Source organism: Macrotis lagotis, chromosome 2, assembly GCF_037893015.1.
Source record: "Macrotis lagotis isolate mMagLag1 chromosome 2, bilby.v1.9.chrom.fasta, whole genome shotgun sequence".
Lineage (NCBI taxonomy): Eukaryota > Metazoa > Chordata > Mammalia > Peramelemorphia > Peramelidae > Macrotis > Macrotis lagotis.
In genome coordinates, this window is record NC_133659.1 from 328422169 (window position 1) to 328448410 (window position 26242).

The 26242-nt window shown below is 44.4% G+C and overlaps 1 protein-coding gene across 26 annotated transcripts in view; it reads right to left on the bottom strand.

Moving 5' to 3' along the window:
• Window positions 1-26242, bottom strand: part of RBFOX2 (RNA binding fox-1 homolog 2) — a 282975-nt gene that overhangs the window by 97094 nt on the left and 159639 nt on the right. The window contains exon 1 of one of the 26 annotated variants that reach the window (XM_074226812.1): window positions 15918-21677. The exons of 22 other annotated variants lie outside the window; for them this stretch is intronic. In XM_074226812.1, coding sequence (XP_074082913.1) covers window positions 15918-15962 — 45 coding nt within the window. In that variant the 5' untranslated portion in view covers window positions 15963-21677. Of the gene's footprint in view, window positions 1-12; window positions 38-3170; window positions 3277-9086; window positions 14515-15917; window positions 21678-26242 lie in introns of those variants that run through there. 3 more of the 26 variants (XM_074226817.1, XM_074226814.1, XM_074226823.1) reach the window with 3 other exon arrangements.

The window sequence follows — 26242 nt, forward strand, 5'->3', positions numbered from 1 at the left end:
ACCCTAGCTTACCTGGCCTTGGCCTGGACTCTCAATGCTGAGGAGATACAGGAGAGGCCGAGGGCCAGGGGAAGGGAGGGAGGGAGCCGCGTTTAGTGAGTCAGAGAACAGCCTGATTTAATCAGTTTGCCATTTATGGAATTCGGAGCTCCCCTCAGGAAAGATGAGGAGGCCTGCCCGCAGCAGAGGCTGTTTGGGGAGGTTGTCCCAGAAGCGGAGGAGAGAAAGAAGCATCTCTGGGCAAAGGGGGGCTGCTCTTGGATCACGGGGGATCGGCCCGCGGGGCCGGGCCGAGGTAAGCGGGGAGGCCCGGGGCCCGGGGCCCGGGGCGGCAGGGACACAAGATGGAGCCCGCTCCGCGGCCGGAGGAGCCCCCATGCAGGGCAGGGAGGGTGCCAGCGGCGCCAAGATGGAGGCGGGGTGGGCGGAGTCGGAGCTGAGTGGGGAGGGGTCTGTGCCCGCCCCTCCGGGCTCTCAGGTGGGAGACCTGGGCCCGGCTCCGGACGGCCCGGGAACAATGGCTCCGGCGCTCCTCACAAAAGAGCCCCCTCCCCGGCCTCCGCCGCATGGGCGGCTTAAAGACACAGCGACCCCTCGGCCATCCTCCTCCATTCCCGACACCTTCTCCCCTCCCCCACCCCACCCCCCAGCGGTCCTGATGGGAAACAGATTCCTAAGAAAATGCCAGCACGGCACTCGACTGTCCAAGAAAGGGAGGGCTTTGTGCTGCTCGCGGACTGGCGAGCAAACAATCCCGGCACATCCAGGACGCAGTGCTTCCTTTCCGCCTGGCACTTTCCCTTTTATCTGCAATTAGCGCGCGCGCGCACACAAGCATACACACACAAACATACACACACACACACACACAAACACACACCCTGGGGGGAGGGGGCTTCTCATTCATTCTCACGGATTTGGGAGAAAGGAGAGCAGGGCAGGGCAGGGCAGGGCTGGGCAGGGCATTTCCCACTGATGACCCAGGGCTCCAGTTCTCTGCAACTAGTTTGTTTTTCTGTTTCTGCTGCCCTCCGCTCTGAGCAGCCCCACAGTCTGCAGAATGAGAAGGAGCCCTGCCTCCACCACGGACCCCTCCCCAAATGGGGAGCCTGAGGATCTGGAAGGCTCCTCTGCCATTCCACACGGACAGCTGCCCTGCCTGCAAGCTCCCCTCACTTCTGAGCACCGTTCAGTTCTCTGCTTAAATACATTTGGCATTATCTTTTACATCACCTACCCTGACCATCCCTATCCACCCTACAGAAAGTCATTCTTTAATGAGGAATTTTAATGGGGGGGGGGGGAGATGGAGAGAGTATAGCCAAACTGGAAAATCAAAAGAGTCTGACATTCCATGTTATGTCCCAATGTCCCCTAGGGCCCCCCAATCCTGAGAAAGTAATGTTCAAAAACCACCTATTACGGAAAGCACTGGATACTCATTTAAGAAATTATGAGGCTGTCTTCACTCAGAAAGAACAGGCCTCCTTCCTTACTGGCTTTGCACAAAACGGCAGCAAACACCGTCTTGGGCCCAAAGGGCTATATGAAATACTGAACAAATAAATCTATTTGAACCCCCTTTTCCAGTGTGAAACCTGAGGAAACAAGGACTCCTGCAATCCTGGGCTCTGTAAATGCAAAGGTTTAGTCTCACTACGCAGTAAAAATAGTCTGTTGAAAATGAAAAGCACCGGGCCACATAAGACCCCAATGGACACAATGAACAATTCAACCTGCCAAGCCTTAACTGTGCAGCACAGATCCTATTGATAAATGCACCGGGGCAAGCCCTTCCTCTGGCAGGTCGCTGCCTGTCCCTGACCTCCCGCATCCACAAAGTCCTGTATCTCCTACAATAAAAAGGAACCTACATCTCTCTCGGAGTGTAAAGCATGCATAAGTTACATGTCCACCCAAAATACAAATGCCAACATGATCATGCCTCAAGGTCAATGAAAACACACTGGGCACAGGAGCCACCCGCACCGAGGCTTAAATTAGGGATGGGCAAAGTTTCTCTCCATCTGTTCTGCAGTTAAGGTCCAAAGAAATCCATACTACTGGAATTCTGTAAAGCAGAAGTTCCTCACCTGGAGTTCTTCCATCCTTGGTCATCCTACAATTGCAGCTTATACGTTTAAAAAACACAATTCTAGGAAGGGGTCCCCAAAAAGATCTCCAGAGAGCCACGATGCCCACAATACCAAGAAAAGTTCAGAAACGCAGTCTGCCCTAAACCCTCTTTTGGGGTTCCACTGTCTCACCTTCCTTCCTTCCCCGGCTCTGGTTGCTTTTTTTAAGCTCCCTGATGGTTAGGGGGCCGACATGTGTTGTGGTCTGTATGTGGCATTCTGGCCCCGGCCCCCACACACGCTGTCCTCTGGGGGTGCACGCCTCTTAGGTCCCCGGCAAAGGCACTAAGACCTGAGGACGGCGGGACTTGTTTCCACCCCTACCCTGCAGACAGCTCATGAAAATTAGATGAGGCTTCGTGCGAGCAGCTGGTCTATTCTGGGGCAAAGGAGCGCCCGGAGCTGGGTCCCCTCTTTGTGGGGTCTCAGCAGAGCCGGTCGGACTGCGGCTGAGGGCGGCGGAGCGGCCGGGCCGGGCCAGCGCGGCCCCGGGCCCCTTCCCCACGGCACTGCGGGCATTATATAACATTTAACGGAACAGGATCCCGGCTCCTCCGGCTCCGGCTCCGGCTCCATCCTCCTCCACCATTCCCGGCCCCCCTCTCGCCCTCCTGTGGTGACTCGGAGAAGAGGGGGAGAGAAGGGGAAAAGAACCCCCAAAGCCGGCCACCTCCTCCCAAGGCGCGCGTCGCCCGGCCGCGCCGGCCCCTGCCAGGCGCCCCTTCCCCGCCGGGGCACAAGCGGCCGGGCCGGGGGGAGCCTGCGGCGGGCAGAGCCCGGGCCCGGGCCGGCCGCACACCTGCTCCCCGGGGGCTCCCCGGCCGCGGCCGGCCCGCCGAGGGAAGGCAGACAAAGAGGCGGCGAGGCCCCGCGGGGTCCTCCCGAGCCGCAGCTGCTCGGCACCGGGGGCGCGGGGAAGGGCGAGAAGGCAGGCCCGCGCGCCCCGGCCCCGGCCCCGGCCCCGGCCCCGGCCCCGGCCCCGGCCCCGGCCCGCCCCGGAGCGGGCCGGGCCGGCCGGAGGAGGCGGCGGCTCACCTGAGTGACCATTTTCTTCTTCTCCATAAACCCAGCGGGCGGAGGCCGGGCGGGCGGCGGGCGGGGGCTGCGCGGCGGCGGGGCTGGCCTCCCCCGGCCCTCCGCAGGCCGGTCCCGAGGGCGCTCGCGTCGCGGCCGGCTCCCCTGGCTGCGGGCTAGGGCTCCCTCCGTCCTCCCTTCCTCTCCGGCAGGCGGGCCCCCTCCCGGCTCCCCCGGCGCCCTCCCATATCGCAGGCAGATGGCCGCGCAGGCCCCGCCCCCGACGCCCGAGGTAATTAATCAGCGCCGGCCCCGCCCCCGGCCCCGCCCCCGCCGGGCCTGCTGGGGAATGGCCGTCCGGAGGGGGAGGGGAGAGGCCGGGAGCCCCGGGAGGCGAGGAGAAAGGGAGGGCGGCGGCGGCTTCCTGCGCAGGCGCGCCCGCTCCGCCCTCGGCCTGCGCGGGGAGCCCGGCGCCCCGGGGCGCGGGGACGGCTCCGGGGCTGAAGGCGCGGCCAAGGAGAGGCGGGGGCCGGGGCCGGAGGCGGCCCAGGAGGAAAAGAGGGGCCGAGGGGCCCCGAGGATGTCACCGGAGAGGGGGGCGAAGCCCCTCGGGGCCGTCCCCCAGCGGCGCCCCTCCATCACCCCACTTCCCTTGTCCGAGGGGAGCGAGGGGGCTCCCGGTCCCTCCGGGGGCCGGGCAGCGCCGGCGGCCACGGCCTCCAGGGGGTCCCCACGCGGCTGGCCGGCGGGCAGCGCTGGTCCTCCCCGGGGTCCCACCCGCCCCAAGCTCCTTGTTGCCCCGTGGGTCTTCGTCCAGGTCCTGGAGGTCCGTCCTGGCCCCTCTTCCCCTGATGGGCTCTCACCAGCCCCGCATCCGCAGCTCCAGTCCTAACTGGGCTGGCACGGCCTGGCATAGCCCCTGCCCGCAGGACCACGGGGACTGGAGAGGGCAGTCTCAGGACCCTCCGGGCTGCTGCCCCATCTCCGGCCTCCTCCACTCGGGCTTCGGGCCCTAACGGACCGATGGGTCCCACAGACACCTTCCATCCACATGAGCTCACCTGAGCAAAACCCTTCTCACTGTTGCCGGGCAGCACCATCCTTGCGGTTCCCCAGGCTGAAACTCGGCATCACCTTCACACACTCTCTTTCCCTCTCCTTCATACATACTCTATGGATACTCCACTGCTCTACTTTGACCAGCTCAAACTTGGACTTTTACAATGTCCTCCTCTCAATTCTCAAAGGGATCTTCCTAAAACACAAGTCTACGATATTACTCCACTTAATAAACTCCAGTAGCTCTCTATTATCTCCATCATCAAATATAAAATCTTTTCTAACCTCAATAACCTGGCCCCTTCTTCCTTTTCCAAGCCTTGCCTTCCCATCAGCACGCTCCTATGAACCAGTGATACTGAGCTCCTTGATGATCCTCTCAGAAGACAGCATCTCCCAGATTCCAGGATGCACAATGGAGCTGTATAGTGTGAGGCGGAGAATAGGCTCTACAGAATGCTTATTTCCTTCCCTTTCACTGCATTTTCATGAGTAGTCCCCCAAGTCTGGAGCTTATCTAGAGATAACTTTTCTGAAAAGTCACAGATAAAATTCTGCCTACAAGAAACTTTTCACCGTCTTTATTAATCTTACTGTCTTCTTTCTGTTAATTATTTTGCATTTATATCATCTATAGCTTGTGCATATGTAATTATAGATTTGTTGAATGGGAGCTGCCCTTCAGCCTGGCAGGACATCCTGGACCCCAGCTCCTAGGGAAGTGGAGGCTGCTGGCTGGCATGAGGCACAGAGTCCTGAAGTTGGTCAGGGGTCCCCACTAAGTCTGCCATCCCCAACATGGGTGAGACCTCCAGAGCAAGCCAAAGCCCCATGCCAATTGGCCGGACAGCTGGACTGGTTAGTGGCTGATGCACTGTCTGTCTGGTAGAAAGAAGGAGACCTCCTAGGAGAAAGAGACTGTTTTTGCCTTCCTTTTTTATCAGCAGAGATGAATAAAGAAGTGATGCTGTTCCCCTTATCTAAAGCTTCTAAAGGAAAAACTGCTTGAGAAAAGGAGTTCTCTTATTTATCTGAAATTTTGAGTTAACTGAAGATTCACTAAGTTCTAATCAAGTAAATCACTATGTGCCAGTCACTACACTAATTGCTAGGATACAAAGACAAAAGAGAAAAAAAAATACCCAAGAGTTTCTATGCTATCAATTCAAGATTTTCATGGGTTTGGGTTACTCTTTTTTAGGGTTACTTTCCCTGAATGGAATAGTGGTGGAGATATGGAAAATATGGAGACTTGAACTGAATAAATATTGGTTAGCCACCCTACAATTCACTTATAAAAAATAAATCTGTGACACTGACAAATCTATCATTTGTCATCCATCTCCTCCATAAAAGTAGAATGGAGAAAAAAACTGTCTAGTTATTTGAGGATTCCAAGGTAGGCAGATTCCGCTTAATCAATCCTTTTTAAGCAGAGCAGATCAATTAGCAGATTCAACTGAAAGTAGTCAAATAACATTTAAAATATAAAATCCCTTATCCTAATACATAAAATTCTTAGTGTCCTCATGGATAACCTTCTGGCCGAACCCTATAAATCTGAGAATTGATTTGCCAATGTTACACAAGCAAATTTTCAACTGAAGTCATTCTAGAATTCATAATCCATTGCTTCTTCTACTCCATCACATTTGTTTCCAAAGATTACCTAGGAATAATAGTGATGAATCTTACCTTGCCTACTAGGTAAGGTGCTTAAATTTTGAGATAAAAAGGGCAGATTCAGTGACTATACTTCACCAAACATCAATTAATAGGTGAAGGTTACAAAATCTCTGAAAAAGTTTCTCATAGGCTAGAAGTAAGCACATAAGATATCTAATCCAGCACCATCATTTCACAGATGAGAGAACTAAGGCCCGGATGGCTTCTCTCAATTGCCCAACGTAACTGGCATGTTCTCTGACTCGAAATCTAGGTAAGATTTATTCTGCTTAAGTCTTCAAATTATAGATTTTGGTCAGGGGCAATCCATGAGGACATAAAAACTATACCAGACCTGGAGATCGGAAGCAGAAGGGGTAAGCAATTCAAGTGTCACATCAAGTTTGGGGGCAATCCTAAATACAGAGGGATATCTGGTGTTATTTCCACAAAAGGGCACTGATAGGATATTAACATAGAGGATTTTTCCTCGTTTCATCTACACATACATAACTGGTTCAAACACTAGACTGCATTAGTTAATTTGTTTGAAAAAAAGCAGACAAATCATATTTATAATTTAATTGATCAAACCAGTTATGGGTTCATAAACAACCTGAGTCTAATTGTTGGATCATTTTATGTGGGAATAATGTAGCTGGAAACTACAATAAAAATTTTCATGGGAAAAAATATATTTCTTCAGAGAAAACAAAATTACAATTAAATTCAGCAATTTCAATAATATCTTACTGTTCCTAAAAGACACAGAGGCAGATAGGTAGTACAGAGCACTGGGCTAGAGTCAGACATTTGCTAGCCGTGTGACATTATTTGCCTTAGTTTCTTCATCTGTGAGAATCAAATGAGAACGTGATTATGGATGACAGCAAAATCTGGCATCCAATAGGTTTCAAATAAGTGTTAACTATTATTTTTGTTTCTGCCAGTGTCTATGTCTGGGTGTATATAAAATTCGAGTTCAGCTTCTAACAACTTACTAATTGTGTGCCCATGAAGAAGTAACTTCATCTTTGCTTTTCTCTGTTTCATTAACTCTAAATGAGGCTGGTAGTGGTCACCTGCTTCCCAGGGTTGCTGAGAAGGCCAGATAGGATATTTGCAGAGTCCTTTGTTTATACTGGGAGCTTAATAAATGCTTCTTCTTTTACTACTACAACCGCTTGAGCCTAGAGACAAGATCTGAGTTCAAATTCCATCTCAGACACTTATTAGCTGTGTGACCTGGTTATTATTACATCACTTCATTCTGCTTGCCTCAATTTCTTTATCTGTAAAATGAACTGGGAAAGGAAATGGCAAACCATTATTTATACCAAGAAAACCCAAATAGGGTCATGAAGAGTTTGGATATGACTGAACAACACCAAAAGTAGACATTCAGCCTTGTTTTTATTTACCATCTCTTCGCAAATATTCTCTTGGTCACATAATGTCCAAAAATATTATCAAATATTCAAATTAATAATTTTAGTTCTGAAAAAAGTTTTACTGTCATGTATTAGAACAGTGGTGTCAAATAGAAATTGGAAGAGGGGCATCAAACTATAAATAAGGATTCCAGTGGGTCACATATTAATTTAGTTTTAAAATGTCATGTTAACTATGTTTTATTGTACTTTATTTATTTTGCTCGATATTTCCCAATTACATTTTAATCTGGTTCCCATGCATTGGAGTACTTCAAGAGGATAGGTAAGCATGTGGATGAAAGGAAATCAGTGCCTGTGATCAATGCACTGTATTTAAACCTTCCACCCCAAAACTGAATCAATCACCGAGAATGTCTACAACTGGACAGTTGTAGACAGGGAACTGATTCAGAAAAAGGAAACCAAAAGTAAGGATAAACAGACCCTTCTCACAAAAGTGAAATATAAACAATGTGCTTCCTTAACTGGCATTATTGACCATCTTTATAAGTGATTTGGCATATTTCTAAGTGGAGGAGGAAACACCTAGTGAAATCTCCAATTCTGCAGATGGCATAAAACTCTTCTAGGTAAAGGAACATCAGTGAGATGGGGATAAAATGAAGGAAGATCTTTCAAGACAAGAAGGCAAGAAAGAGGCAGACAGGTTTCCATATGCACAAATGCAAAGGATGCACTTACAGGAAAAGAATCCAAACTACAGGATGGACAGGTTCAAATCATCAGTTGGCATCCAAGAGCCACTCAAAGGATTGAAAGCTAGAAATGACCTCAGATATTAGCTAGTTCAACTGACCATTTGATAGATAAGGAGAGGTGAGAAAGGAGAGCACTCTAGCTTGGGGGAACAGCTTATACAAAAGCATGAAGGTGGGAAATAGAGTTAAATGTATGCAGAACAGCAAGACAACCAGTTTGGCTGGACTGAGGAGGACATACAAAAAGGTAATATCAATAATGATAAAATGGAAGGCTCAAGATGGCGAGGGTCACTTCTCTGCAGAGGACTCCCAAATCTAGATATTTGGCTCCTATCTCTTCTAGTCAAGAATTTTGCCTGCTGGCTATCTCCACCCACATGTTTAACTCAATGCCCAAAACAGAACTCATTTTTTTCCCAAAGGTCTACTCTCTTCCTAATCACCCTAACTTAGTTGATAGCACCACCATCCTTCAAGTCACCAAGAATGAAAACTTTGGAGGCATTTTTAATTGTTCCATTTCCTTCAATCCCCCACCCCAATATCAGTTGCTATTATATCAATTCTACCTCAACTGTTCTACAAATGCATACCCTTCTCTTAATTCATACTGCCACCACTCTGAGCCATAGACTGCTCCCCTAATATTGCAACAGCTTCAGTCAAGTTTTAATATTAGTTATTCCCTGAAAATGAGTTATCAACTTCATCATCATCATCATCATCATCATCATCATCATCATCATCATCATCATCATGCCTCAGAGCAGGGCAGTAAGGAGGTCGCAAGTGATTAAAGTGTGTGCTAGACCTGGAGTCAGGAAGACCAGAGTTCAAATCTAGCCTTAAAAACTTATTAGTTGTGTGATCTTGAGCAAGTCGCGTACCTGTCGGCCTCTGTTAGAACTTCTGTAATGCACTCGACAAGTCCCCAGCATAGGGCAGGTGCTATCAGAGGCTTGTTCCACTCTTCACCTTCCTCACATTAGTATTCCTACTGTTCTCATCTTTCCTGGTGACATTTGGACAGAACTAGTCCTGGGAAAGTAGATACTCACCTGCTCACCTCTCATGGGCTCTCTGAAGCATTCTCAGTCCACATCAGACGTGTTGCTCTCCCGTATCTCTCTCGGGACTTTTGGTTCTTCTGACAAGTCTCTGAGTTTTGAAGCCTCTGGCTTCCTCACCACTTTGGCCTGTGAGCACATCTGAAGTTTTGAGGGGTCAACATTACATATGGTGATTGTGACCATCAGTCTGGGATAAGAAGTTCATTCCAGCAAAGTGTTTACAGGTTTGGAGTTTGAGATCTGTCTCTTCTTGGTCCACGAAAGGTCACCAGTTCACTTGATGGCTGCAGGCATGTTACACTGACTCCACTGTTTCTGGACATAATTCACGTTGTTCAATAAGCCCAAGCTCCAGATGGAGAATCACGTTTTGATAATTTCAGGGATCTGGTTCTAAATTGTCCTCACAGACCCTTCCATTTCTAAACAAAATCTGTTGACAGTCAACATGCCATTTCCTTCCTGATATTTTGTTGGTTGAGTTCATGTGAGTGCTGTCCATAGAAGGTCTTTGGGTGCCACTCTTGGATAGAAGCTATTTCATTCCTTCCAGAATTAAGTGTCTGTGGGCTTTGACAAGGTTCATGGTGCGTACCTTTGATCAGCCTTTACTATTCCTCAATGAAATGATGTCTGCAGTTGTCCAAAAGCCTTTCTGTAGGGTTTTTTTAAACCTGTTTTAAACCTGTACTATAAGAAGAGCTATCAATTTTTTTTGACATAGATATCCTTACCAACCCCTAGCTGCCCATGTTTTAAATATTGTAGATGTTTTCCAAATATGTTATGGTTAATTTCACAATTTAAATACTGTTGCCAGTTTTCATTACAGAATTCCAATAAATTTCTTTAAAGACTTCAGCCATAGTCTTTTCCCTGGATACTGTTCTGTTCTATATGTCTTGTCTGGAGGAGACTAACTTGTTTTGCCTTCATCTAATGGTTTGCTGTACCTCTAGATTCAAGCTCCATCTGACCTTTTGTTATCAATGGAGAAAGATTCCACATAAATATGAAAGAATGAGCTATTTATTGTACAAAGGAGTCATCCCTACAGCTTGATTCAATTCATATATGGCAAGTGGTTAAGAAGCTGTTCTGGTTCAATTCCTTTATTATAGCAGCTGCACTGAATGATAATGGATTTAAGGCCAGGAAGAACAGTAATAGGCTCAAATTTCCTCCCTGGAAAATGCTATGTTTTATGTCCATTGTTCTAGACATTACTGTTGAAGAATGTTTACAATGAAGAACAATTTTTCATGAGGATACCAACTATTCTAGTAGTCTCACTGTGACAGAGTACTTTTTTCCACATTGCAGTACATGAATATGACATGAGTGAGGAACTGAGTCAGAGGCTCTGTGATGACCAAAGGGAATAAATATTTAGCAGCCCTTCTAGGGAGTTTGTCTAATTATTATCAGGTGGATCTGTTGACCTTTATCGTTTTTTGGGTTTTTTAGGTCTACCTCTGGTTCTTCAGTCAAAATACTATTTTACTGTTTGTGTAATTAAAGGACATAAATATGTAACTGGCCTGCATCTAGAGGGCTCTCTAATTTTATGGTAATATGATGTGCTATCTTTCTATAAGAGAGATGGGAACAGGTGGAGATGGCAACAGGCTTCGCTAGTTCTTCATGCACTACTATGAAGTATTTGAGTCAATAATTGTGGATCTTGTCTGTCCTGTGGCTTTCCATTTTTGCAAAAGAACATAGAGCTTCAGTCAAATTCCTTGATAAAAGTTCTGCTATTCATTATATGAAAGGGATACAAACTTTCTGTTTTTCAATTGCTACAACTTGAATTTTTGTTGTATTCAACTTTTTGCAACCATTTGGACAAGCCAGAGTAACAACAATAATGAATATCATATCTGCCTATTGAAACCTTTCTCTTATCCAAAGACCAGCCAAGGTAGTGTTCTTCCAGAATGCCCGAAGCTGAAGTGAAAGGATCCACTAGCACTTTGAATTTCTTTTTTTGCATAGCCTACCTTGCAAATCTCATTTCTTGTTGTACTCATCACGTTCTTCCTAATAAATAATAATCTCCTCAAATGTGAGATCTGTATCATTTATGTGTCCTTGACAATCAGCACAATGCACAAAGTAGGTATTTAATAAAGATTTGCTGAAGAGAATTAAATAGTTATTTCTGCACATCTTAGATCCCCAATAAGCTAAACTGCAAGCTTCTCAAGGGCAGGGCTGTCATCTGTCAAGGTCCCATAATCTGTCTTCAATGAATACTCAATAACATTGACAATTTATGAACTCAAATATCCTTATCCATATCCCAGGACCCTGCTTGTTACTAAACAAAAAACATCAATATTTAATGGAGTGGGGAGTAGAAGACTGTTTCAGGTTGACAGCCATAAGACATTCCTGCTGAATGGCACCTAGGGATGAAACATTCCTGCCTCAAAGCTGCTGGGCATCACATCATTTTTAGATAAGCCTGACTCAGTTTCCCTCCCAGTCACCAACTAACAAGAGCTGCCATTACCATATCTGAGTCTAGAAATAAAGGGCCCTGCTTTCTCATATGGAACACTTTCCCAGGCTGTCTCAGACATGCAAGTAGGTGTCAACATGAAAGAAATGGCATTTCCTGCATAATAAAAACTAGCCAGTATAAAAACTCTTCACACCACTCTGCCTTCCTCTAAACTCTAGCCTAGGGTAATAATAGGATGCACGACACAGGCATTAAATATCTTCCCAGAAGCGTATCTAGCATAATATCACTTTACCATACTGGGCCCCAACCTCATATTAATATATAGGAAGCCAAATATAGCAAGCCCTATCATTTCCACAGCTTCTCAGCCTTAAATTAGAGTTCTACTATTCAGAATCCCTTCTAGAAAAGCAATGTGAGAATAGAATAAGATAACAGCTTTAATCCCTTTCTAGTATCACAAACAGTGATCCAAAAAGCAATCTTTCAGTATCATGTTCTTGCTGGAGGAGGGAGTTCAATTTGCTTGAATACCCTTCCCTTCAATTCAACAAAGTGAAAGAAAAATGAATGTGGGGGCTGCTAGGTGGCACAGTGAATAGAGCACGGGTCCTGGAGTCAGGAGGACCTGAATTCAAATGTGGCCTCAGACACTTAATTACCTAGCTTGGTGACCTTGGACAAGTCACTTAACCCCACTGCCTTGCCAAAAAAAAAATGGGGGAAGATAATTTTTAAAATAGAATTTATAGCCAAAATCCAACAGTCTGAGGTTCTTAAACCTGGGATCCATGAATTTTAAAAGTATACGTATTTCGGGGCGGCTAGGTGGTGCAGTGATAAAGCACCCGCCCTGGAGTCAGAAGTACCTGGGTTCAAATCCGGTCTCAAACACTTAATAATTACCTAGCTGTGTGGCCTTGGGCAAGCCACTTAACCCCCATTTGCCTTGCAAAAAAAACAAAAAAAAACCTAAAAAAAAATATATATATACATATATATATATATATATATCTACCTTGCAACTTATATGTTTTATTTATATTTGCAACATGATGTATTTTATTTTATAAGAGATTTCTCTAGATTTGATTCCAGAAGCCTTCTACTCTCCCCTCACTGCCTCTGTTCCTCCCAACATTAAAATGTGATTGCAGTGCTTAATCTCTTGAGTGCTATTAAGACTGACCAAACTGGGAGGAATTTGCTCCCCAATCTCTATAAAAGGAAAGAAAAGGTTTCTTTAGAATGTGAGTAGAACTGATTTATCAATACTAATTTAAATAAATCAACAGCAGACTAAACAAGCCATGGTTTACCTGTTCTGCTCCTAGCAGCTCCACCTCCAACAGAGTAGGAAAATGAAAAGACCAATTGTGTCTCCTGTATAGACAAGCCAGACTCCCCCAGTCACTCAGAGTCAGTGTGGCAGTATTCCTTTGGGGCCAGACTGACCCTAAGGGGCAAAAGCAGTTTTATGCAAGGTGTTCTCTTCCCTCTTGCACACTAATTGTCCAGAGATCCAGTACCTTCATTTGGGGGTCTCAAAGTCTTAAGCTGCCTCCTCCCCCCTTTCCTTTCCTCCTCTGGCCAGGCTCCATTATTCAGAAACCCCCTCTATTCCTTCCTGCCTTCCCATTTCTAACCCTAATCAAAACATACCCATCATAAATCCCATCCTAACTAGCTAGGCTCTGCTAGCTAAAAAGGTAAAGGAAAACAAACTTGGTCTACTATATGCTGGTAACTGTTTTAAGCTCCAAGGGATCAGAGATAAAAATGAGTGAAAGTGAATGGATAAGAGCTTAATAATATCCCCTCCTTATGGAGACAGAATCTGGGAGAGCACAATTTTGGATTTTCTCCAAATCATGCCCAGTAGGTGCCTGGAGAACGATAGAGTTTAGAAAACAATAATAAAGAAAAAATGATTTAGAAATCAGGAAACCTGGATCTGAATTCCAGTCCTGCTACTTCCAACCTCTAACCTGTGGGAAATTACTAAATATCTGAGGTCACATTTGAATTCAGGTCCTCTTGACTCCAGGGCCTGTGCTCTGTCCACTGTGCCATCTAGCTGCACATCCCCTCCAACACATTTTTAAACCCAATTGCAGGGGGGGGGGGGGGGGGGGGGAGAGAGAGAGAGAGAGAGAGAGAGAGAGAGAGAGAGAGAGAGAGAGAGAGAGAGAGAGAAGAGGGGAAAGGAGATGGGGCAAAAAGCTTTTCCATTCATCTTGAGACCTCAGGAAGAAGGTCTTGTTATCGTCCCCATTTGGGACAAGGGGAGGAGCTCAGGGGCATGAATGCCAAGCCTCCCTATGCTCTCATTGGGGGGGGGGGGGGGGGGGCTTGCCAAACTGTCTCCCCTCAGTATCCTCAGCTCCAGTAAAAGGAGAGGACTGGACCTAACCTCTAATTTTCTCTCACCTCTAAATCAATTAGCCTCTTGTCTATAAATATCTCACACTGTGAACCCCCAGAGAGGAGGAGTGGTCCTCTGAATTTCTTTGTATTCTCCCGGCTTAAAGCACAGGGTCTGGCAAAAAGGGAGAGGGGCTTGCTGAAATGCAGGATAGCAACTGACTGAAAAGGAAAGAAGAGTTAAAATGCATAGTATTTGAAAGCTGGTAAAGTGATTATGTGTTTAAAGCATTATGCATTATAACGGCCTTAGGGAGCTGCTGCCATTATTTCCACTCTAATACCCCTGGAGCACTTCCCTTCCAAGGCTCAAATGAGATCACCCAGGAAAGTCTTAGAGTCACCGCGGCCCCTACGCAGCCCTGGAGCCTGGGAGGAGACTTCCTAGAAGTCTGGAGGAGTGGGGCCTGGGTGTCAGGGGGGCCTGTGCAGCAGAGGGCCCAGGCACAAATTCCTTGTGCCCTGGAGGAGGGCTCTCGATGTCTTCCCATCTTGCCAGGCCTCCTCTAGTTGGGGGGGGAGGGGGGGGGGAGAAGGTCACCCATTTGACACCAATTCCCTGACCTTCTCCAAGATTACATTTCCTCCATCTTAATGGAGTTATAAGGAAAGTGCTCCATGGAGCAGGCACTTTAGCAAGCCCTAAAGGGCTCCAGGCAGGACCATGACTACGACCACATGTGGCATTGAGAGTCAGAATTAACAAAGGGAAAGGAAATTCCCAGATAGCCCCCAAACTTCCCTTTATCTGGCAAAATAAACTTCATTATCCCTTATTCTGGCTCACTGGAAAAGTATACTTACTAGAGAAAAAAAAGGGCACACCCAAACACCCAGGCATATTAGAATAAATTCCCCCTTTCCCCTGTGCCTGGCCTTCCTATTGGGGATGCAGGAGGAAGGAAAAGGCAGGACCTGGATTACCCAGACCATTCCACAAATTAATCCATTCACAGACATAGAGAAAAGTTTCATCAATAGGTCATTCCCTTCTCCACTCCCCATTAACACTCTAGAAAAACGGATTAGAGCTACATGTCCATTTACTCCAACTGTCTTCAAAAGATGGTGCTATTCATGAAGTCCCCATCTGAGAGACAAGAGGAAACCAAAGAATCAGGGGACTAGAACATTCTAGAAATAGGGCAATTCTTACTTTTTGGATAATTAATGGAGTCATTAAGGAAAGTGCTTATATGTGTGTATACATATATAGATATTTCTTAATTTTTAAAATTTTCTTTAATTATTTTTTAAATTTAAGTGAGAATTTTAGAACTGGAAGAAAATATGTGATCCAATCTCCTCATCTCATGAAATGAAAAACTTGCTTTGTCTTTGGTCACGAGGTAGCAGCCTGGACAGAGCTGGCCCTCAAACCCAGGTCTTCTGCCTCCCAGGCCAGGGGGCTTTCCACCATCTCACAGCAGTCCCTCTTATTTAAATGCAAACAAGGAAGCTATAACCACTAGTCTGTGACAATGAACTAAGTTGTACTCAATTTAGTTTGCTATAAATTAATAATTCACTTTCCTTTCATCCAACTGCAAACCAGTATAAAATTCTCTGTAGATATGGAGATGGTGCCCTCTACTGAATGTGACTTTTATGAGCCCGCTTTTATCCACCCAATCCTGAGATTAAGGTAAGAAATAAAGTCCAATTCTTTTTTTTAACACCCAAGTTACCCTGTTACTTAAAAAAAAATGCAAGAATCTCTGTGAAATTTCTGAATTTCTAGAGTTAAAGGCCAAACGCCCCACAGGGGCCCCTGGGTGATAAAACTCAAAATCTGCTGAAGCAGTCTGCAAAGAAGCTTTAATTTGTAGTTTGCTCTGGACCAGAGTGACCTGCACAGAAGCCCAAGAAAATCTTTAAAAAAAAAAAAAAGGTTATTCACTTGTATCCCTTACTTTGCTTACCTGGACAACTGGATATTGATAATCCATACAATACACACCATACATAGCAAAAAAAAAAAAAAAAAAAAAAAGTCTTCCAACAAAGGACCAACCAGAAAGAATTAGAAACTTTAGAAACTTCCAAGTTTTCGGCTTGTTTGCTCTGTATGGGCTAACACCAAAAAATAGTTGGTTCAGCGTCTATTCCAGCAGAGTCTAACTTAAGCTGAAGCCCCTGATGATGTGGGTGCTGTGAGGCCAGGTCACCCACCCAGTGGAATCCAGCACTGTCCAGAAGAAAGATGCTCAGAAGACCCCAAAATTCCTGCCAAGAGACAATTTAAAGAGTGAAAGTGACAGCTTTTTAATGGGCAACTGGCCGGAAGGCCCCGATGGCATGCAGGCTCCTGGCAGCAGCAGTCCCAAAGAGCAAGAGGCAAAGCACATCCAGAGCCAGGATGGCCTCGGTGAGCCCGGCTGAGGTGCGTCAGAGGGAGCGTCCCCAATCCCGGACACGGAGGGTAATGGGTCTGCTTCTCTATTCCTCCTCGGGCACTCACAGCCCCTGTCCTTCTCCGTGTCCAAGGCAGAGACAGGTGCTGGGATTAACAGGGCAAAGCCCTGCTGCCGTGTGAAGGAAAGAGAAGTCACACTGATACATGCAGTAAAGGGATCTCTCTCATGACATTGTATGTGCTTGGATCATTTAACACCTCTCCTGCTCCGCTTTAACCCAGGCAAGGACAGCTGGCAGGATCGGCACGCCAGGGCAGGAAGGCGGCCCCAACGCAGAGGCAACGTGAAGCCCCTGGGAGGCCTCCAGATAGGCAGGGTGTCCTCGCACAGCTGTTCTAGTCAAACTGGGAAGGATTAACTCTGGCTGCCTGCAAAAAGAAATCTTTTCATCAAGGGCAGTTGCTATTCCCCTTTTAGGACCTGCTGGATTCGCCCCACCACCATATACAAACACACTTGTGCACACATTCCTATAATAGACATGAGACTTATAACAAACACAGACAGGTGTTGAGTTGGTCTGACTGAAAGTAGCAGGTTCAAGAGATGATTTTTTTGTCCAAAAATCTACAGAACCTACATCTGTAACCAGAGAAGCACTGAACAATTCTTAAAAGAGAGGACATGGAATGAGCAGAAAGAGAGAATAAATGCTTAGGAACAATATACTAGGCAAAACTACTGATCCTAAGAAATCATCTAGTTGGAGCAAGAATTCAAATTACCCTCAAAAACTCTGACCTCCTCTACTTTCAGATATTACAGTAACGTTACACCATGTGCTATCCTTTGAATAAGATGAATGTGTGAAGATCAAATGGAGCCAGCAAGGGGCCAGGGTCCTGATCCTCGCTCACCTCCTTCCTGCTGAGGGGCCCCTTGGAGAGGGGGGCCAGGCAGAGGTTTCTTATTTTACAGCTGCTCTGTTTAGAGTTTGTTTCTTATAATTCCAATAGGATTAGCCCTCAAAATTGTCCTTTTGTCCAATCTTTTGGGTAAAACAGTTATATTTAGTCAGTTCTAACATGACTGTGGCCTTCCAGAAAAAGTCTCTGAAGAAGAGAAGAGGCTGACTAGTCCCTGGTTCATTTAGCTGTGGCTGCTAGTGGGTTGGGAATCGAGAGAGAGAGAGAGAGAGAGAGAGAGAGAGAGAGAGAGAGAGAGAGAGAGAGAGAAAGAGAAAGTACACGGCAAAGGAGAAACAGAGTCACCAAGTCCTAAACTGACTTCCCAGCCAGGTCATCATATAACCCTGGGCATATCACTTGAATGGCTTGTCATGGCTTCACCTCCCTAATGTCATGGTCCTCTTTGAGACTGAAGAACAAACATTACTGTGTTTTCAAGAATCTTCCCATCTAATGGGTATAAGAATGCTTCTCTGCACTCAGTATTTGGCATATGGAATCAGAAGTGAAACAATCCCTGTCCCTGAGGAGCTTATTCCTGAAGGGGGGAGACTTACTGCTGCACTTACTACGGGTCAGACACTGGACTAAGTACTTTACAATTATCACCTTGTGCTTCTGTCACAATCACTGTGGCAGCTAGTCACTATTAACAGTTGTGGAAACTGAGGCAAACAGAGCTCCATGACCAGCCCTGGCTCACCAAGCCAATAAGGATCTGAAGCTGGATTTGCCCTTGGCTCTTCCTGACTCCAGGCCCAGGGCTTGGGCCCCTGCAGCATCTATTTACTGCCCCAAATCTTTCAGAACTTTATTTTCTCCACAGGGAGAATAAGGAGAATCATCCTTGCCAGTTGCCCACTAGCCCACTCCCAAACCCTACCAAAGGCAACAACAGCCTCCCTGTCACTGGGATTTGCTGATGTCACCCTCAGCTTCTGCCTTCCAATGGTGCCACAATCATTTTTCTTTTTTTTGGCTTTCTCAGCTTGGAAGATCTCTCCACCCCCAGAGTCAGTCCCCCACCTCAGCCCTCATGGTCTCTGGCCTCAACAACCTCCTTACTGGTATCTTTCCTCTCCAAAAGGATGTTTTCTAAACCAGATATGATGTCACCACTCCTCAATGAACTTCAGTGGCTCCCTATTACCCCAAGATTAAAGATAAATTTCTTGGCCCTTACAGCTCATCACACTTATCCCTGCCTATCTTTCCCAGTTTTCTTCCCACCCTCCAGCCACACAGAACTATCTATTGTTTTTCATTTCCTACATAATATTCCATGGGTATAAAGTGCACCCCATCCTGTTTCAAAACTCAACTCAAGTGATACCTTCTCCATGAAGCGCTTCCTGAAGTTCTCAGTTGCCGGTGCCAACACTCCCAAAATGACAAAATATGTAATATATGTTATATTTAGACTTGATGTTGCCTCCCCACTTCAGGAATAAGCTCCTTGGGGATAGGGATTGTTTCACTTCTGATTCTTCTGTATGCCAAATACTGAGTGCAAAGAAGCATTCTTTTTTTTTTTTAGAGTTTTCAAGGCAATGGGGTTAAGTGGCTCGCCCAAGGCCACACAGCTAGGTAATTATTAAGTGTCTGAGGCCGGATTTGAACCCAGGTACTCTTGACTTCAAGGCTAGTGCTTTATCCACTATGCCTCCTAGCCGCCCCAATAAGCATTCTTATATCCATTAGATGGGAAGATTCTTGAAAACACAGTAATGTTTGTTCTTCAGTCTCAAAGAGAACCATGACATTAGGGAGGTGAAGCCATGACAAGCACGTGAATTGGATTTAAGGGGGCAGGGGGCTGTACTAAGTCAATGGCCTCACATCCTCTGGTTCAGTGGGCAGTTACCGATTAGGATGACTAGAGAAGACCCTGGTTGCAAGGGGTTGGGTGATGTGCCACATCGAATGTCAGATCTTTGGGGGTGGATTCAAACTCCTTTCCTCCCGACCCCAGGGCCGGTGCCCCCTCCACTGCAGCACCACACTGCCCCTGAAAACAGAGCAGCTGCTTCCACACTGCTCCCTAACCAGTTCAGGCTGGTTGCTCAGAGCAGTGAACAGATGCTCAACTCCATCCATCAACCAAAAAGCACTTTGGGAGCCAGACCCTGGGGAAAAGCAAAAAGTCTACAGAGGTTCCATGGGGGCCCAGGGGAGGCTGAGAAGGCTAGAGGGAAGGCCAAGGATGCAGAGAAGAGGCCCCTGGGTCAAGAGGCAGAAGTCAAGGAGGCCAGCATTCCAGGCGAGGGGAGGAGGGTAAAAATGCACAGGTGCAAGAGATGAAATATCCTGGACAAGGAGCAGCCTGGATCCCCAGGAGAGAAGGTCCTAGACAGCCACTCTGCAAAGCCTGCCTGGAGCCAGGCTTCTGAAGGGATTTAAGGGCTACAAAAGCAGCCCTTGGACTGGATCTATCAAAGTTTCTTGAATTGAAGACAGACAAGGTCAGACGGCTGCACTTGAACCAACAAAAATAACAGTTATTTATCTTGGTAATGTTGTGTATGAAAAATACACAGTAAATTCCAAAGTACTACAAAACCATAAGGTGATGGTGCTCTTATTATCATACAGGGTTGGGGAGAAGGAATAACTTTAATTTTTAACCAGGCAAGTCACTGACAGTAGAGAATTTGTCCTATTGGTTTCTCAGTACTGTTGGAACTAAGAGACCCTAGGTTCCTCATGGGAATCAGGACATTTGAGGGCTAAATACCACCATACAGGAGTGAATCCAATTCCCTCATTTTACAGATAAGATGGAAGAGAACAGCATTTACCCATGTTTTAAAAGTAAATAGTGGTCACTAAACTCTGTATAACTTTTGATAAGGCAGCATCACCATTTGCCTTATACCTCAGAGATAAAAGAGGAAAAACACCTAAATATGCACAAAAATATTTATAGCAACATTTTTTTGTTGGAAACAAAGATGTGCTATCAATTGGAGAATGGTTGAACAAATTATGCTTTGAAAATATAATGGAATATCATTGTACCATAAGAATTCTGAAAGGAACAGATTCAGAGAAGCCTGGCAGAATCTGTATCAACCCATGTAGAGTGAAATGAGAAGAACCAGAAGAACAATTGATATAACTATAATTATATCAATTGACAATTTATTTATATCAATTGACGAAAATATAGTCAAGAAAAACAATTCTGAAAGACCTAAAATCTCTGATTGACCAAACATGATGCCAAAGGACTAGTGATAAAGCTTGTGGTCTGCTTCCTAAGAGGGGTTACAGGTTTAGATTGGGGGGGGGGGGGGGGGAGACATTTTTAGATATGGCCAATGTGTAAAGTTTTGTTTTGCTTGACTATCTTTATTGTGTTCTCTAAAAAAAAGGGCATTTAAATTTGGGGAGGAAGAGTAAGAATTGGATGGATGGAGTAATAGATACACGTGACAAATTTTTTTAAAAGAAAAATACAGCTATTATTTTTAATCAGGATTTTTTCCCCTTTTCCTATAACATACAAACATTTCATTTAATGAGCTAACATGATTGAATACTGTCTCCTTAAATCTGAAGATTCAAACCAATTCTAGAAATCAAATCTAATTAATATTTGTTAAGTGCAAGGGGCGGCTAGGTGGCACAGTGGATAGAGCACCAGCCCTGGAGTCAGGAGTACCCGAGTTCAAATCCGACCTCAGACACTTAATAATTACCTAGCTGTGTGGCCTTGAGCAAACCACTTAACCCCATTTGTCTTGCAAAAAACTTTAAAAAACCCATTTATTAAGTGCCTATTATATACCAAGACCAATGCTAAGTGCTGAGAATCCAACTAGTTAAAAAAAAAAAGCCCATGTGCCCAAGGAGTTTAACATTTAAAGGGAGAGGCAGGAAAGGGGGAAGTGGGGAGTCACCCCCAGGGTACCTAATGGAGGGAAGAAGGAGCAGCAGCTGCACAATGTGGTGAGCAACATTCCTGACTAAGGATGCCTTGCTTACATGAGGAGGAGCCACCTCCAGGCAGCTGCAGTCAGGCAGCTTTGGGTGTCCCAATGATCTGCTCCCCAAAAGGCCTCTGGGAGCCCAGAGCACCTCTGGTGTGGCAGGCTCCCCTAGTCTAAGCTGCCAAAGTTCCTTCTGCTCCCAGTATCTGGGTATCATCTCTTAGGCCACTGAGGGCCATCTTGGCTCCCTGATCAAGGCAGGCTGACAGCAAGAAACATCCCTCCCAGCTAGGCTCCAGAAAGCCAAACAGGGGGCTCGGTGGGGGAAGAGCGAAGAGGACCCAGAAAAATTAAATGTACCTTCATCAGCTGGAAGTTTCCATATCCCTGCACTAAAATGTCTAACTTTGCCTTTTCATTAATAGGATCTTTCACCCTTAAACACGGGGGGGGGGGGGGGGGGGGGGGGGGGGGGGTAAGGAAGGAAGGAAGGAAGGAAGGAGGGAATCCAGAATGCTCTATGCATGTTTATCTCTTGCATTTATCTGTGCATTTTTTACACCACCTACTCCTCATCATTCTTGTTTTTTTCACTCTGGGACCCCAAGACAATGAATAGGAGCCCATCACACCACTTCATTTCCCCTCTTCCAAACCCATCTAGAAAATGTCCCAGACAAAATTCTGATGGGAAATCACAAAAAGTCACAAGAAGACCATTTTCTGGCATAGCTGAACATGGGGAGACAGAGAAGTCTGTGGACACAGGAATAGATCAAGTCAGAAGCATGAGACTTTGCAGGCCTCCCCAGTTTCCCAGGGTCACAGGAGGCCTTCCCTATCCCCCACCCCATCCTGCAATGCCTCTAGATCTATACCAGGGCACTGTAATGGGTTGGGTGGGAGCAACCCACTGGCAGGTACCACCTAGGAGCACAGGAATCTCTCCCTGACATCCTAGAATAATTCCCAGAAAGCCCCAACAGGATCAGCATGGACCTTCCTTCCAGAAGCAAGGCAGAGCTTGGTACTGTGATGAAGGAGGAAGCTGACTGAAAGCAAACCCACCAAAACAAGAATTCCAAAATATCTATAAAGAAATAACTCAAGAGAAATACAAAGCTTGGGCCCAACTATAAGAGATGAAATACAAAAGTTTTTTAACTAGAAAAATAGCATGTCAGAAACTAGGCACAGCCCCACATCTCACATTTTATACTAAGACAAGGTTGAAATGACTTCAATGAGAAGAACAAGGAATAGTTTACCTATCAGATCTGTAGGAGAAGAAGTTATGACCAAAAAAGACATAGAGAAAACATTATGAAATGCAAAATGCATAATTTTGATTATATTTAATTAAAAAACTTTTTGCACAAACAAAACAAATGCAGCGAAGATTAGAAGGAAAGCAGAAAACTGAAAAAAATTTTACAGACAATATTTTTCATAAAGGTCTCAGTATAAAAAAGTATAGAGAATTGAGTCAAATAAGAATATGTCATATCCCAATTGATATCAAAGGATATGAACAGACAGTTTTCAAATGAAGAAATTAAAACTATAGTTATATGAAAAAATTATTAGAGAAAAGCAAATTAAAAATATTTTGAGGGACTACTTTACCTTAGACAGGACAGCAAAGGGAAATGATAAATGTTGGAGGGGATGTGGGAAAACTGGGACACTAATGCATTGTTGATGGAGTTGATGAATAGAGTAATTTGGAACTATACCCAGGGGGCTTTAAAACTTGTATACCCTTTGATACAGCAATATCACTACTAGGTTTATATTCCAAAGAGAACATGGAAAAGACCCACATTTACAAAAAATATTCTTAGCAGTTCTTTTTGTGGTAACAAAGAATTGGAAATTAAGGGGATAACTATCAACTGGGGAATGCTAATCAAGTTGTGGTATATGAATATAATGGAATATTACTGTTCTCTAAGAAATCATGAGCAGGTAGATTTCAGAAAAACTTGGAAAGACTAACATGAACTGATGTTGAATAAAGTGAGCAGAACCAGAAAAACATTGTACACACTAACAGCAATACTGTGAGATGATCAGCTATGGTAGACTTAGCTCTTCTCAGCCATAGGCAATTCCAAAAGACTTTTTTTTTTGTCAAGGCAATGGGGTTAAATGACTTGCCCAAAGTCAGCAGCTAAGTAATTATTAAGTTTCTGAATTTGAACTCAGATCCTCCTGACTGCAGGGCCAGTGCTCTATCGACTGTACCACTTAGCTGTTGCCCCAATTCCAAGACTTGTGATGGAAAATGCCATTCACTTCCAGAAAAAGATCTATATAGTCTGAATGCAGATCAAAACATACTATTTTCACTTTTTAAAATTTGTTTTTTGTATTTTCTTTTTCATGGTGTTTCCTTTTGTTCAAATTCTTTCATAGTATGATTAATATGGAAATATGTATAACATGACTGTGCATGTATAACCTCTATCAGATTACATACTGTGGGGGGGGGGGGTGAAAGAGTAGAGGAAACTGACAAAAAAAGAATGTTGAAAACTGTTTAAAAGTAATTTGAAAAAAATTAAAAGAAATTTCTTTTTAATAAATGGAATGAGAGTGTTTAATGAAAAAAATTAGAAAATAAATAAGCACTATAACAAATGTAAATGGAATTAACAAGCTGGGGCAAATGATACAAAACTTTGTCCCAGTAACAAATTCCCTGAAACTCTTAATGGATCAAAGAAAAGTCAATGAAACAAATGACCTGGAAACAAATTGAGGAGAATTTATTTGTTTGCTTGTTTGAGAGAGAGAGAGGGAGGGAGGGGGAGAGACAGAGACAGAGTAGGAGACAGGGAGGGAGGGAGAGAGGGAGGAAGAGAGAGAGGGAAAGGGAGCCAGCACCTAAGCATCCTATTTCAAGAATCACAAAATAAAATTACCTAGATCTCTTAGAACTTGAGGGTAAGGTCAACATGGCTAATACAGAGATATGTTTTGCATGGTGTTTGCCTTTTCAATAAGGGGTGAGGGAGAATTTGGAACTCAAAAGAAAATTTTTTTAAAGCAACACCACTTGCTAATCACACCTCCAGGAACTTTCTCAACCTTTCTTGGTACAGTCTGGGATATTTTGCTATGTTTTACAAATCATTGAAAATAAAAGTAAAGAACCAGTAAACAGTAAATAGTAATCTGACATACTTCAAGGGTCAGCAAAACTTCAATAAAGTGATTTAATCATGAAGAAATAAAATATCTGGGGTAGCTAGGTGGCGCAGTGAATAGAGCACCAGCCCTGGAGTCAGGAGGACCTGAGTTCAAATCCAGCCTCAGACATTTAGTAATTGCCTAACTGGACGGGTGACCTTGAGCAAGTCACTTAACCCCATTGCCTTAAATACATAAATTTAAAAAAATTTTTTGAAGAATAAAAAGAAATAAAATATCAAATAACATTTTATTTAATGAAACAGACTCTTTAAACCAAATACTAAAGCAATTAAAATTACTTAAGCCAAAAAGTGATGTATTCCAATGATGTCAAGAAGAAAACTGACCTTTTCTGGACATTTGGCCTAGTTGAGATCCCACATGCTGAAGCATTCCTAGAACTCTTGTGTACTACAATGGCTATTTCACCGGCTCTGACAGCACATGAGCCTCTTTAAGATCGGCTTGTTAGAAGTTATTCAGAACATGTCAAACAGAACTATATTCCTCTCAATGAAATATCCAATTTACTTATTATTAGACAATAAGACCTTTACTACCCACAATACCCACCTCTTTCTACACATTCATATTAATTCCTGTCACTGGAAGAACTTTCCATAAAAATAAAGATATAGAAAAAAATACTGGAAACACAAATGCAATCCTTTTGACAACCACAACAACCAAGACCACCACTATCACCACAAAAACATGTACAAGGCAAAGAAAATTACAAAAGATCAATTTCACATGCCAAAGGTTGATGTGTGTCTTCATCATGGCAAAGGCTCCTCTCAACAATGGGGCTCAGATTGCACTTCTCAGAGTTCCTATTATGTGATGAAAGACTTCAAAATTCATGACAAGGAGGGAATATTAAAACCAAATTATTTAAACTAAAGAAAATGAAATTATTTCCAACTCTGAGAATGAATATTAAAGTTCTTCCCCATTATAGATATTTTCCCTCAATTTTAAGCCTTTACTCTACTCAGGAATGGTAGAAAGAGCACAATCTTATATCAAAGTTTAGTTATTTTCTGGCATGATTCAAAATGCACTCAATTTGGGAAATTTTGTTAATTAAAATTTTATTTTGTCTTATTATCCACAGTCAAAAGTCTCTAATTCATTACTAAAGATTATTAAAATTGCAAAATTCCATGAATATAGATAGATACAGGCATATTCCTTATATTTGACTGGTGAAACAAAAGCTTTAAAATGGCACACACATTTTATTTACAACATATTTACATATAATATTTGTAAAAAGATGTACCAATTCAGTTAGCTATGTTAAGTATTTAAGGATTTTCAATTCACCTTCCATGTCCATATTTAAAAGAGTCTGATTACATTGATGGATAAAGTCCTGGCCCTGGAGTCACTTACTAAGCTGTGTTTCCTCATCTGTCAAATAAACTGGAGAAGGAAAGGCAAACCACTCCAGGATCTTCGACAAGAAAACCCCAAATGGAATCACGAGAAATTGGACATGACTAATTGATTAAACAACAACAATGTTGCTACCAAGGAAAAAATTAGCTAAGGCAGCAAGAAAAATTTCTAAGTCTTTTTTTTAGGTCTTTTTGGGGGTTTTTTTGCAATGCAAATGGGGTTAAGTGGCTTGCCCAAGGCCACACAGCTACGTAATTATTAAGTGTCTGAGACCGGATTTGAACCCAGGTACTCCTGACTCCAGGGACGGTGCTTTATCCACTACGCCACCTAGCTGTCCCAAAATTTCTAAGTCTTATAAAAGTTTAATTTGAATTTGTAAGCAGGA